The 15,475-nt window shown below is 38.6% G+C and overlaps 1 protein-coding gene across 9 annotated transcripts in view; it reads left to right on the top strand.

Moving 5' to 3' along the window:
• The window catches only part of WNK3 (WNK lysine deficient protein kinase 3), a 192,655-nt gene that overhangs the window by 71,643 nt on the left and 105,537 nt on the right, over positions 1–15,475 (top strand). For all 9 annotated transcript variants that reach the window (XM_055562879.1, XM_055562877.1, XM_055562875.1 and 6 more), the window contains 4 exons: positions 1,334–1,553; positions 11,185–11,479; positions 12,267–12,460; positions 12,645–12,794. In XM_055562879.1, coding sequence (XP_055418854.1) covers positions 1,334–1,553; positions 11,185–11,479; positions 12,267–12,460; positions 12,645–12,794 — 859 coding nt within the window. The remainder of the gene's footprint in view (positions 1–1,333; positions 1,554–11,184; positions 11,480–12,266; positions 12,461–12,644; positions 12,795–15,475) is intronic.

The following is a 15,475-nucleotide window of genomic DNA, read 5'->3' as shown; positions in this document are numbered from 1 at the left end:
GCAACCCCATGGACTACGGCATGCCAGGCTTCCCTGTCCATCACCAACTCCTGGAGCTTGCTCAAACTCATATCCATCAAGTCAGTGATGCCTTCCAACCATCTCATCCTCTGTCGTCCCTTCTCCTCCTGCCTTCAATGTTTCCCAGCATCTGGGTCTTTTCTAGTGAGTCAGTTCTTCACGTTAGGTGGCCAAAGTACTGAAGCTTCAGCTTCAGCATCAGTCCTTGCAATGAATATTCAGGACTGATTTCCTTTAGGATTGACTGGTTTGATCTCCTTGCAGTCCAAGGCACTCTCAAGAGTCTTCTCCAACACCACAGTTCAAAAGCATCAATTCTTTGGTGCTCAGCTTTCTTTATGGTCCAACTCTCACATCCATACATGACTACTGGAAAAACCATAGCTTTGACTAGATGGACCTTTGTCAGCAAAGTAATGTCTCTACTTTTTAATATGCTGTCTAGGTTTGTCATAGCTTCTATTTTAAATAGTACAGGAGGGGCTTTCTACATAGACATTATGGAATATATCAGTTTTAGCTCTCACTGGCCTGTAATATAGATATTATTTCTCTATTTTAGAAGTTGGTCAAAGAAAGGGAAATTACCTTTCCCAGCATATAAAAAAATTTTGAACCTCTGTCTTTTTTTTCTTCTCTTAACCTAATGTTAACCTAATATTAGATTAATCCCTAATATTAGGCTGGAGTTATATCCATTATGTGTATTCTTTGGCCTAGGACACTGGCCTTAAATACTTCAAGAAAACTGTATGACTTTGCTGAACTAAATTAGCTTCACCCATGGCATTCTCTAAAGAGTGAATGCAGTACACTGACTAGATTACTGTTAATTGAGTTAATGAGTTCTGTTTATAAATTTTGTTAAAAAAAGTTTGAATTGCTAATTTACTTTAGAGTTTATATATCTGGAAGAGTTTTTAGTTTTCTTGCTGACAATCCATTGTTAGAGTTTTAGTGACTTAAGCCAGTGATTTAGGGAAGATACTGAATCCATCTAACATACTGCAGCACTTTTCAAATTATCTCTAGGCATACATTTAGATATGTTAAACTTCGGTATCTGGATATGTTACTGTTAATGGTCCTTAATTAAGATCACTACAAATGCATGTTAATCGAGGTTTGTTTGCATCCTTGGTAATAATAAGTGGATATAAGATTTTGTTTTTATAATAAGACAAATTAATGGTTTAGTTAATAGAAAATTTTAAATAAACTTGTTGCTTTGACAGATTTTTTACTGATTAAGTGTTTTATGTCTTGTTTGTGATTGGAAGAATTGATAACAGGTTTGTATATTGTTTATTAGGTTGTCTATAAGGGACCTACTAAACCATGCATTTTTTGCGGAGGATACTGGACTAAGAGTGGAGTTGGCAGAGGAAGATGATTGCTCAAATTCATCCCTGGCTTTAAGACTCTGGGTTGAAGACCCTAAAAAATTGAAAGGCAAACATAAAGATAATGAAGCTATTGAATTCAGTTTCAATTTAGAAACAGATACACCTGAGGAAGTAGCATATGAAATGGTAAGTGAATCCTATCCCCAGCCTCCCCTCCCGTTATAGTATCAGAGTTGCAGCCTTTCTCTTTCTGATTGCTTTCTTTTCTCTCATTTTCTTTATTTAAATTGAAATTTTATTATGAAATATATATATGCAGCTGAGTATATTAAATTTGTATGTACAGTATAAAGAATAGTAAAACTCTACTTTTGTTAAGAAATGGAACACTACTGGTACCTTAGAAGTTATCTGTGTGCCCCTCCTACTTGCATTCCCCTCCCTCATCACTATAGATAATATCTACCCTGACTTTTTAAAGAATTAATTAATTTACTTTAATTGGAGGCTAATTACTTTACAGTATTGTGGTGGTTTTCGCCATACATCGACATGAATCAGCCATGGATCTACCCTGACTTTTGTGTTACTCTTTCCTTTGCTTTTCATTATAGTGTACCTAAATAATATATATTATTTTGTTTTGAAAACTAGAGTGCCCAGCACACACCTAGCTGGTTACTGAAGTTACTGTTAGGTGAAGATACCCAGGAGAGGTAAGCTTAACAGAGTCTCTTGGTCATAGTCTGGCTCAAACTTCCCTATGAATTTATGAGAGCTGAGTCTGGGAAGGTCAGACTTGTTAACCTCTACTTTCAGGCATCTGGGTGGGCCAATAATCAGGGAACCTCTGATGTAAATATTTGTGCATCTTTCTTCTTGAATTGGCCAGATTCTCCAGAGAATTATCTTTCAGTATCCTGCCTGGAGGATAAGGATGTGGTTATTGGTGCATTTTGGTAGCCAAGTGGGGAAGAGTGCTGGCAGTTTCTGTGTATGGTATTCAGCATGCATATGGTCATATAATCTTCTTATTTTTCACATAATAGCCATACCTTCAACTGTGCCTGGTGTTCCCTAGTCCAGAGATCCTCTTTTACCCTTTCCAGAGAACAAAATTTTAGACTTTTTGAGTAGGGGAGAAGCAATCACCCAAAGATGTGGAATGGAGGGTGGGAGATCAGAACCTAATACCTAACTACTTCTGAAAACCCTTTCACTTAGTAGTCTTCCTTATTTTAGTCATCTCTTTTGACTTTACCCACTTCTGTAAGTACCTGGTATGGCTAGTTCCTATGTATTATGAGTATTATTCAGTATAAATGAGAATGATTCTCAGCTTTCCCTGACTCACCTTTACCAGTTATTATCTGTTTTCGACATCCCCAAATGTCCAAAATGTTTGTTGTTGCAGTTGACTTTATTCTGTCTATCCTTGTGAGTTTATGACTTAAAAATCCATTTACTCTGGGTTTTTTTTTTGAACTTTGCGAAAGAGTGAAATTAAATATATGGACTCCATCTAACATTTTAATCATTTTTCAACTATGATGAAATTTCCCCAAATCTGTAGAACCTTGAGACATACTTTAAAATACAGACTGTAGAACTGAGAATGATATGCCTGACATCTCTTCAGGTCATTATCTCTGCTACTCAGCCTTATTCCTTTTAGACAACAAGCCCTTAATGTCTCTCATGTAACTCTACTAACACCTAGTAAGATACAGCACTTTGCTATGAGCATACATCAACTGCCTAGAGTGCTGATTGCTGGACTTCATCTACCTCTCCCTCAGTAGCCTTCAAGTTCCTTGTTTTATTTAATCCAGGTCAGACTTTCCCTTCTTCTGTGATTCTTTCTCTACTTCCACTAGAAAGGCTTCTGCTCCTTTAGGGCTTATTTTGAAGCAGCTTATTTCTACCTCTTATTTCATTTTAAATTAAGTTTTTTACATCTCTTAACACCAGCTTGTGTGTGCTTATAGGAAAAAGGACCAGCTTAGGCACTTATGTTTCTGGAGCCTAGTAATTTTTTTCCTATTCTAGGCTCTGGCATTTGTACATGTCTGATTAAGAAAGAACATTCAGTTCAGTTCAGTCACTCAGTCATGTCCGACTCTTTGTGACCCCATGAACCACAACATGCCAGGCCTCCCTGTCCATCACTAACTCCCGGAGTCCACCCAAACCCACGTCCATTGTGTCGGTGATGCCATCCAACCATCTCATCCTCTGTCGTGCCCTTCTCCTCCGGCCCTCAATCTTTCCCAGCACCAGGGTCTTTTCAAATGTGTCAGCTCTTCGCATCAGGTGGCCAAAGTATTGGAGTTTCAGCTTCAACATCAGTCCCTCCAGTGAACACCCAGGACTGATCTTTAGGATGGACTGATTGGATCTCCTTGCAGTCCAAGGGACTCTCAAGAGTCTTCTCCAACACCACAGTTCAAAAGGATCAACTCTTCTGCACTCAGCTTTCTTTATAGTCCAACTCTCATATCCATACACGACTACTGAAAAAACCATAGCCTTGACTAGACGGACCTTTGTTGGCAAAGTAATATCTCTGCTTTTTAATATGCTATCTAGGTTGGTCATAACTTTTCTTCCAAGGAGCAAGCGTCTTTTAATTTCATGCCTGCAATCACCATCCACAGTGATTTTGGAGCCCAGAAAAATAAAGTCTGACACTGTTTCCACTGTTTCCCCATCTATTTGCCATGAAGTGATGGGACCGGATGCCATGATCTTAGTTTTCTGAATGTTGAGCTTTAAGCCAACTTTTTCACTCTCCACTTTCACTTTCATCAACAGGCTCTTTAGTCCTTCTTCACTTTCCGTCATAAGGGTGGTATTATCTGCATATCTGAGGTTATTGATATTTCTCCTGGAAATCTTGATTCCAGCTTGTGCTTCCTCAAGCCCAGTGTTTCTCATGATGTACTCTGCAAATAAGTTAAATAAGCAGCGTGATAATATACAGCCTTGACGTACTCCTTTTCCTATTTGGAACCAGTCTGTTGTTCCATGTCCAGTTCTAACTGTTGCTTCCTGACCTGTGTATAGGTTTCTCTAGAGGCAGATCAAATGGTTTGGTGTTGCTATCTCTTTCAGAATTTTCCACAGTGTATTGTGATCCACACAGTCAAAGGCTTTGGCATAGTCAATAAAGCAGAAATCGATGTTTTTCTGGAACTCTCTTGATTTTTCAATGATCCAGCAAATGTTGGCAGTTTGATCTCTGGTTCCTCTGCCTTTTCTAAAACCAGCTTGAACATCTGGAAGTTCATGGTTCATGTATTGCTGAAGCCTGGCTGGGAGAATTTTGAGCATTACTTTACTAGCGTGTGAGATGAGTACAATTGTGCGGTAGTTTGAGTATTCTTTGGCATTACCTTTCCTTGGGATTGGAATGAAAACTGACTTTTTCCATTCAGATATAACCTAAATCAAATCCCTTATGACTATACAGAGGAAGTGAGAAATAGATTTAAGGGACTAGATCTGATAGAGCGCCTGATGAAATATGGATGGAGGCTTGTGACATTGTACAGGAGACAGGAATCAAGATCATCCCCAAGAAAAAGAAATGCAAAAAAGCAAAATGGCTGTCTGAGGAGGCCTTACAAATAGCTGTGAAAAGAAGAGAAGCAAAAAGCAAAGGAGAAAAGGAAAGATATACCCATTTGAATGCAGAGTTCCAAAGAATAGCAAGGAGAGATAAGAAAGCCTTCCTCAGTGATCAATGCAAAGAAATAGAGGAAAACAATAGAATGGGAAAGACTAGAGATCTCTTCAAGAAAATTAGAGATACCAAGGGAACATTTCATGCAAAGATGGGCTCGATAAAGGATAGAAATGGTATAGACCTAACAGAAGCAGAAGATTTTAAGAAGAGGTGGCAAGAATACACAGAAGAACTGTACAAAAAAGATATTCATGACCCAGATAATCACAAAGGTGTGATCACACACACTCACCTAGAGCTGGACATCCTGGAATGTGAAATCAGGTGGGCCTTAGGAAGCATCACTACGAACAAAGCTAGTGGAGGTGATGGAATTCCAGTTGAGTTATTTCAAACCCTAAAAGATGATGCTGTGAAAGTGCTGCACTCAATATGCCAGCACATTTGGAAAACTCAGCAGTGGCCACAGGACTGGAAAAGGCCAGTTTTCATTCCAATCCCAAAGAAAGAAAGAACATAGAAACAAATTAACTATTTTTAATAGCATTTGGAATTTGGGGTAGGAAAATAACTCTGCTAGTAAAAAATAAAAGTAAAAATCTTAAATGTTAAAGATGTGACTTTGAAGAAAATTGAAATTGTATCAAGCATCTTCTCTGACCACAGTGCTATAAGACTAGATATCAATTGCAAGGAAAAAGCTGTAAGAAACAGAAACACATGGAGATTAAACAACACGTTTCTAAATTACCAGTAGGTTACTGAAGAAATCAATAGGGAAATTATAAAATTTCTAGAAACAAATTACAATGAAAACATGACAACTCAAAACCTGTGGGATATAGCAAAAGCAGTTCTAAGAGGGAATTTTATAGCTACCTCAAGAAACAAGAAAAACATCAAATAGACAATGTAACTTTACACCTAAAACAACTGGAAAAAGAAGAACAAAACCCCAAAATTAGTAGAAGGAAAGAAATCTTAAATTCCCGAGTATAAGTAAATGAAAAAGAAATGAAAAAAACAATAGTAAAGATTAATAAAACTAAAAGCTGGTTCTTTGAGAAGATAAAATCGACAAACCCTTAGCCAGACTCATCAAGAAAAAAAGAAGAATCAAATCAACAAAATTAGAAATGAAAAAGGAAAGGTTACAATAGACAATGCAGAAATACAAAGGATTATAAGACACTATTATGAACAACTATATGGCAATAAAATAGATAACCTGGAAGAATGTACAGATTCTTAGAAAAGGTCAGTCTTCCAAGACTGAACCAGGAAGAAATAGAAATGATGAACAACCCAATTACATGCACTGAAATTGAAGCTGTGATCAAAAATCTCCCAAAACACAAAATCCTGGTACCAGATGGCTTCACAGGAGAATTCTGTCAAACATTTAGAGAAGAGCTAATGCCTATTCTTCTAAAGCTCTTTCAAAAAATTGCTGAGGAATGAATACTTCCAAATTCATTCTACAAGGCCACCATCAGCCTGACACCCAAACCACACAAAGACAAGACAAAAAAAAGAAGACTACAGGCCAATATCACTAATGAACATAGATGCAAAAATCCTCAACAGAATTTTAGCAAACAGAATTCAGCAACACATCAAAAACCTCATACACCATGATCAAGTTGGGTTTATTCCAGGAATGCAAGGATTCTTCAATATATGGAAATCAATCAATGTGATACACCATATTAACAGATTGAAAGATAAAAACCATATGATCATCTCAATAGATGTAGAAATAGCCTTTTTTTTTTAATTTTATTTTATTTTTAAACCTGAAACACTGTATTAGTTTTGCCAAACAGCCTTTGACAAAATTCAGCACCCATTTATGATTAAAACTCTTTAACAAATGGGCATAGAAGGAACCTACTTCAACATAGTAAAGGCTATATATGATAAGCCTAGAGCAAATGTTATTCTCAATGGTGAAAAACAAAGCATTCCCCCTAAGATCAGGAACAAGACAAGGGTGTCCACTTTCTCCACTATTATTCAACATAGTTCTGGAAGTCCTAGCTTCAGCAATCAGAGAATAAAAAGAAAAGGATTCCAGATTGGAAAAGAAGTAAAGCTCTCACTGTTTGCAGATGACAGGATATTGTACATAGAAAACCCTAAAGATAGTATCAGAAAATTACTAGAGCTAATCAGTGAATTTAGCAAAGTTGCAGGATACAAAGTCAATACACAGAAATCACTTGCATTTCTATATACTAACAATTAAAATAAAGTGTCAGACTTTATTTTTGGGGGCTCCGAAATTACTGCAGATGGTGATTGCAGCCATGAAATTAAAAGATGCTTACTCCTTGGAAGGAAAGTTATGACCAACCTAGATAGCATATTAAAAAGCAGAGATATTACTTTGCCAACAAAGGTCTGTCTAGTCAAGGCTATGGTTTTTCCAGTGGTCACGTATGGATGTGAGAGTTGGACTGTGAAGAAAGCTGAGCGCTGAAGAATTGATGCTTTTGAACTGTGGTGTTGGAGAAGACTCTTGAGAGTCCCTTGGACTGCAAGGAGGTCCAAGCAGTCCATCCTACAGGAAATCAGTCCTGGGTGTTCATTGGAAGGACTGATGCTAAAGCTGAAACTCCAATACTTTGGCCACCTCATGCAAAGAGTTGACTCATTGGAAAAGACCCTGATGCTGGGAGGGATTGGGGGCAGGAGGAGAAGGGGACGACAGAGGATGAGATGGCTGGATGGCATCACCGACTCAATGGACGTGAGTTTGAGTGAACTCCGGGAGTTGGTGATGGACAGGGAGGCCTGGCGTGCTGCAGTTCATGGGGTTGCAAAGAGTAGGACATAACTGAGCCACTGAACTGAACAATGAAAAATAAGAAAGATCAATTAAGAAATCAATCCCATTCACCATTGCAACAAAAAGAATTAAATATCTGGGAATAAACTTACCTAAGGAGACAGAAGAACTGTACACAGAGCATATTGAAAAGCAGAGACATTACTTTGCCAACAAAGGTCTGTCTAGTCAAGGCTATGGTTTTTTCCAGTGGTCATGTATGGATGTGAGAGTTGGACTGTGAAGAAAGCTGAGCGCCAAAGAATTGATGCTTTTGAACTGTGGTATTGGAGAAGACTCTTGAGAGTCCCTTGGACTGCAAGGAGATCCAACCAGTCCATTCTGAAGGAGGTCAGTCCTGGGATTTCTTTGGAAGAAATGATGCTAAAGCTGAAACTCCAGTACTTTGGCCACCTCATGCGAAGAGTTGACTCATTGGAAAAGACTCTGATGCTGGGAGGGATTGGGGGCAGGAGGAGAAGGGGACGGCAGAGGATGAGATGGCTGGATGGCATCACTGACTCGATGGACATGAGTCCGAGTGAACTCCAGGAGATGGTGACGGACAGGGAGGCCTGGCGTGCCTTGATTCATGGGGGGTCGCAAAGAGTCAGACACGACTAAGCAACTGAACTGAACTGAACTGAATGAAAGAAATCAAAGATGACATAAATAGATGGAGAGATATTCCATGTTCCTGGGTAGGAAGAATCAATGTTGTGAAAATGACTATACTACCAAACACAATCTACAGATTCAGTGCAATTCCTATCAAATTACTAACAGCACTTTTCACAGAACTAGAACAAAAAACTTCACAATTCATATGGAAACACAAAAGACCCTGAATAGCCAAAGCAGTCTTGAGAAAGAAGAATGGAGCTGGAGAAATCAAGCTTCCTGACTTCAGTTTATACTACAAAGCTACAGTCATCAAGACAGTATGGTACTGGCACAAAAACAGAAATATAGACCAATGGAACAAGACAGAGAGCCCAGAAATAAACCCATGTACCTGTGGGTACCTTATTTTTGACAGAGGAGGCAAGAATATACAGTGGGGCAAAGACAGCCTCTTCAATAAATAGTGCTGGGAAAACTGGACAGCTACATGTAAAAGAATGTAATTAGAACACTTCCTAACACCATACACAAAGATAAATTCAAAGTGGGCTAAAGACCTAAATATAAGACCAGAAACTATAAAACTCTTACAGGAAAGCATAGGCAGAAGACTCAATGACATAAATCAAAGCAAGATCCTCTGTGACCTACCTCCTAGAGTAATGGAAGTAAAAACAAAAGTAAACCAGTAGGACCTGATTAAACTTAAAAGCTTTTGCACAGCAAAGGAAACTATAAGCAAGGTGAAGAGACAACCCTAAGAATGGGAGAAAATAATAGCAAATAAAGCAATTGACAAAGGATTAATTTCCAAAATATACAAGCAGCTCATACAACTCAATACCAGAAAAACAAACAACCCAATCAAAAAGTTGAAACTCCAGTACTTTGGCCACCTGATGCAAAGAGCTGACTCATGTGAAAGGACCCTGATGCTGGGAAAGATTGAGGGCAGGAGGAGAAGGGGATGACAGAGGATGAGATGGTTGGATGGCATCACCGACTTAGTGGACATGGGTTTGGGTGGACTCTGGCAGTTGGTGATGAACAGGGAGGCATGACGTGCTGTGGTTCATGGGGTCGCAAAGAGTCAGACACGATTGAGTAACTGAACTGAACTGAATCAAAAAGTGGGAAAAAAGACCTAAGCAGACATTTTTCCAGAGAAGACTTATAGATGGCTAACAAACACATGAAAAGATGCTCGACATCACTCATTATTAGAGAAATGCAAATCAAAACTACAATGAGATATCACCTCACACCGGTCAGAATGACCCTCATCAAAAAGATTCATTTTGATATTTGGCAAAACTAATACAGTTATGTAAAGTTTAAAAATAAAATAAAATTAAAAAAAAAAGTCTACAAACAATAAATGCTGGAAAGGGTGTGGAGTTAAGGGAACACTCTTACACTGTTAGTGGGAATGTAAATTGATATAGCTACTATGGAAGACAGTATGGAGATTCCTTTAAAAACTAGGAATAAAACCAGCATATGACCCAGCAATCCCACTCCTAGGCGTATACCCTGAGGAAACCAACATTAAAAGAGAGACATAGATCCCATTGTTCATTGCAGCACTATTTACAGTAGCTAGAACATGGAAGCAACCTAGATGTCCATTGACAGATGAATGGATAAAGAAGTTGTGGTATATATACACAATGGAATATTACTCAGCCATAATAAAGAACACATTTGAGTCAGTTCTAATGAGGTGGATGAACCTAGAACCTATTATAGAGAGTGAAGTGGGTCAGAAAGAGAAAGATAAATACCATATTCTAACACATATATACAGAATCTAGAAAAATGGTACTGAAGAATTTATTTACAGGGCAACAGTCGAGAAACAGACATAGAGAATAGACTTATGGACATGGGGAGAGGCGAGGAGAGGGTGAGATGTATGGAAACAGCAACATGGAAACTTACATTACCATATGTAAAATAGATAGCCAACGGGAATTTGCTGTATGGCTCAGGAAACTCAAATAGGAGCTATGTGTCCTACCTAGAGGGGTGGGGTGGGGAGGGAGATGGGAGGGAGGTTCAAAAGAGAGGGGATATATGTATACCTATGTCTAGTCAAGGCTATGGTTTTTCCTGTGGTCATGTATGGATGTGAAAGTTGAACTGTGAAGAAGGCTGAGCACTGAAGAATTGATGCTTTTGAACTGTGGTATTGGAGAAGACTCTTGAGAGTCCCTTGGACTGCAAGGAGATCCAACCAGTCCATTCTGAAGGAGGTCAGCCGTGGGATTTCTTTGGAAGGACTGATGCTAAAGCTGAAACTCCAGTACTTTGGCCACCTCATGCGAAGAGTTGACTCATTGGAAAAGACTCTGATGCTGGGAGGGATTGGGGGCAGGAGGAGAAGGGGACGACAGAGGATGAGATGGCTGGATGGCATCACTGACTCGCTGGACCTGAGTCTGAGTGAACTCCGGGAGTTGGTGATGGACAGGGAGGCCTGGCGTGCCTTGATTCATGGGGTCGCAAAGAGTCGGACACGACTGAGCGACTGAACTGAATTGAACTGAACTGATGGTTGATTCATGTTGAGGTTTGACAGAAAACAGCAAAATTCTGTAAAGCAATTATCCTTCAATAAAAAATTAATTAATTGAAAAAAGAGATGTTATTTGCTTATTATGTTTTGTTTGTAGGTCAAGTCAGGATTCTTCCATGAAAGTGATTCCAAAGCTGTTGCTAAGTCCATTAGAGACCGAGTGACCCTGATAAAGAAGACAAGGGAGAAGAAGCCAGCTGGCTGTTTGGAAGAACGCAGGGATTCCCAGTGCAAATCTGTAGGGAATATACTCCCTCAGCCCCAAAATACATCTTTGCCCCCTCCTCCTCTTCAGCACACTGGGGCAGAATGTGAAGAAACTGAAGTTGATCAACATGTGCGACAACAGCTTCTACAAAGAAAACCACAATATCATTGCTCCTCTGTTACAGGTAACACAGTTATAATGTATAAAAGGAAACATGTAATTGTATTCCATTATCTTTAAATAGTACTTTTGTATGTTTCAAAGCATTTTGTTATCTATCCTTTCATTAATCCTTTTCCAAAATCTGTAACTAGACAAGCCAGCTAGTTTCCTTACTTTAAAATTAAGAAACTGTTCTGTTAAATGACTTGTCCAAGGTACTAGTTGAATAAGGATTATAATCTTTTTACCATTTTTAAGAGTCTAACATGAATCTTTTAGTAATATGGATCTAAAGATATAACTTATTTTTCAAGAGAAAATTTTCTGGACTTTAAGAGCTTTTGTATTTTAGACTCAAGTATAAAATTAACAGTTTCTCTAATTTTTCTGGCTGTAATGCGCTCTCTTCTCTAGAAGGACAGAGTGTTTTCATAGTAATAACCCATTGTTCTATAAAGGCAAGGCAGCATTAATTTGTGGCCAGGTTCTATGAAAATGAGAATATTAACTGAAATCCTAATGGCACACATAGATTAGTTAGGATATGCATGAAATGGCCAGCAAATTGAGTTAACTTTTATGTAATTCTTTGTAGTTTTGCTTTACTAATAAAATTTTAGTTATACCATAATATCAGCATGGAAAGTTTACATGATGGTTTTTGATTAATTCTGCAGTGTACATATCTTATTTGAAGTTGTTTCAGGTTGTCAGAGTAAAAAGGAAAAAAAAGAGTGCTTACCGTTTCCTATGCCGTCTGGACCTTGTGTTTTGAGTCTTTCTCTTCTACCTTATTTTCTTTGTCATAGGTGACAATTTGTCTGAGGCAGGAGCAGGATCAGCTATACACTCAGATACTTCAAATCAGCCCAGTGTAGCCTACTCCTCAGACCAGATGATGGGCTCTCAAATGGTTTCTAACATGCCGCAGACTGAAATAAATATTTTGGAGAAAATTTATCCATCTCAGCAACTAGTGGGACATTACCAGGAGATTTCAGGGGTGAGATGAACTGTTTTTTATATATATATATATATATATATATATATTTAATATAAATTTATTTATTTTAATTTTGAGGCTAATTACTTTACAATATTGTATTGGTTTTTTTTTAAATATATCATCAGTATATTTACTGTAAATGGGAGAATTTATCTTTAATCTTTTTGTTCTTATTTAACAGTTGCAGAAGCAGCCAAAGCTGACTCAGCCCCAAATTTTGCCTTTGGTTCAAGGTCGGTCCACTATTTTGCCTGTACACGTCTTTGGACCTCCAGTTGTCTCACAACCCCAGGTTTCACCTTTAACTGTCCCAAAGGCCTCACAGATAAAGGTAAGATACATTTTAGAGGCTCTGTATTCAGTTAAACATATTTAACACTGCCTAGGGCTTCCCTGGTAGCTCAGCTGGTAAAGAATCCACCTGCAATGCAGGAGACCCCAGTTCGATTCCTGGGTCAGAAAGATCTCCTGGAGAAGGGATAGGCTACCCACTCCAGTATTCTTGGGCTTCTCTGGTGGCTCAAATGGTAAAGAATTTGCCTGTAATATGGGAGACCTGGGTTTGATCCCTAGGTTGGGAAGATCCCCTGGAGGAGAGCATGGCAACCCACTCCAATATTCTTGCCTGGGGAATCCTCATGGACAGAGGAGCCTGGTGGGCTACAGTCCTTGGGTTCATCAAGAGTCAGACATTACTGAGCAACTAAGCACAGCACAGATTTTTCTGACAGGCAAAGGCTCTCTTACATAGATTCATCCTAGTTTATATAAAAGTCACTGAAAGCTTAAAGTTGTTTGTATTTTCCTCCACTGAAGACATTCTTCTTCAGGATGTGCCTAATATTGTGTAACTAGAATCTTGAGACACTACTTATATAATTGGAAAACAAACTGAGAATTCCATATATGGATAAAAAATTTATTTAGGATTCTAATCCCTTTTTCTTGGTTTGTTTTTTGTGTTGGACTTCTTAGCATGATTTGGATGTGGAGGGATGTCTTTTGTAGTTAATTAGAAATAGTATCTCATAGACTGTTATAATTTTTAGCACTTTGATCTAAATTCTTGACTTGTTTTGTTAACATTTATTTCTGTAGAAGAAAATGTTTTTTCATTTAGACTCTCAAAGTCAATATTACTCATTTCTGACAACGAGTACACAGTCTTTCTGAGTGTTTGTATATCAGTACTATATCCTGGTTTCTTAGGTTATAGACTTTGGATACATGGTTGGGCTTTTCTTTGCCATCCCATTTTCTTTTCTCAACTTCACCATCCCCTATGTGTGTCTTCTCTCTTTGGGAATGAGATGGTCTGAGCTCCTAGGCATTCTTTGTATATGATTTAGTTAGCAGCTGGTGCATCTGTTGGTTTTAAGAGATTAGTATATAGTCAAAGTTCATCAGCACACTTTTAATAACTGCCATCTCTGGGGGTATAAAACAAGATAAAATATGGTCCTTGCCCTCAAGAAGCTCAATCTTGTAGGGGAAAACATACACATACTTGACAAATGCCAGATGCATTTAAAATCTGCTGGGGATATATTTGGCAACCCACTCCAGTGTTCTTGCCTGGAGAATCCCAGGGACGGGGGAGCCTGGTGGGCTTCTGTCTATGGGGTCGCACAGAGTTGAACACGACTGAAGCAACTTAGCAGCAGGGGATGTATTTAATGTGGTATAGTTGACAGTGCATGGTGTGTGGCTAGTGTTTGTAGCTTATATGGTATATGTTCATTCTTGAGTTCATGTTGTGGTTGGATTTATCTCTTTTTAAGACTGTAATGCAAAGTGTGTTGGATGGATGCTTAAATTATTAATAATAATTTAGGTTCAACCACATAAATATACAGGTTTGTGTATTTTGAAAAAAAGGATAAAAAAATTTATGAAAATGTTATTTACCTATTTAAAATAAAACCTGCTGGTGTGGCTAAGTCATTTAAGTCGTGTCCGACTCTGTGACCCCATAGACGGCAGCCCACCAGGCTCCCCCATCCCTGGGATTCTCCAGGCAAGAACATTGGAGTGGGTTGCCATTTCCTTCTCCAATGCATGAAAGTAAAAAGTGAAAGGGAAGTCACTCAGTCGTGTCTGACTCTTTGCGACCCCATGGACTGTACCCTACCAGGCTCCTCTGTCCATGGGATTTTCCAGGCAAGAGTACTGGTGTGAAGTGCCATCGCCTTCTCCAAAAATAAAGTCTACAAAGTTATAAAGAAGACAGTGAAAACCATCTACTATCTCCAGCTAGAAATAAATTATCATTTATATTTGGGGGTAGAGACTCTAGATTTGACTGTGGTTCTGATCATGAACTCCTTATTGCCAAATGCAGACTGAAATTGAAGAAAGTGGAGAAAACTACTAGACCATTCAGGTATGACCTACATCAAATCCCTTATGACTATACAGTGGAAGTGAGAAACAGATTTAAGGGACTAGATCTGATAGACAGAGTGCATGATGAACTATGGATGGAGGCTCGTGACATTGTACAGGAGATAGGAATCAAGACATCCTCAAGAAAAAGAAATGCAAAAAAGCAAAATGGCTGTCTGAGGAGGCCTTACAAATAGCTGTGAAAAGAAAGGAAGCCAAAAGCAAAGGAGAAGAGGAAATATATACCCATTTGAATGCAGAGTTCCAAAGAATAACAAGGAGAGATAAGAAAGCCTTCCTCAGTGATCAATGCAAAGAAATAGGGGAAAACAATAGAATGGGAAAGACTAGAGATCTCTTCAAGAAAATTAGAGGTACCAAGGGAACATTTCATGCAAAGATGGGCTCAATAAAGGATAGAAATGGTAGGGACCTAACAGAAGCAGAAGATATTAAGAAGAGGTGGCAGGAATACACAGAAGAACTCTACAAAAAAGATCTTCACGACCCAGATAATCATGATGGTATGATCACTCACCTAGAGCCGGACATCCTGGAATGTGAAGTCAGGTGGGCCTTAGGAATCATCACTACGAACAAAGCTAGTGGAGGTGATGGAATTCCAGT

The sequence above is a fragment of the Bubalus kerabau genome, chromosome X (genome assembly GCF_029407905.1).
Source record: "Bubalus kerabau isolate K-KA32 ecotype Philippines breed swamp buffalo chromosome X, PCC_UOA_SB_1v2, whole genome shotgun sequence".
Lineage (NCBI taxonomy): Eukaryota > Metazoa > Chordata > Mammalia > Artiodactyla > Bovidae > Bubalus > Bubalus kerabau.
This window is presented reverse-complemented; position numbering and strand designations above follow the sequence as displayed.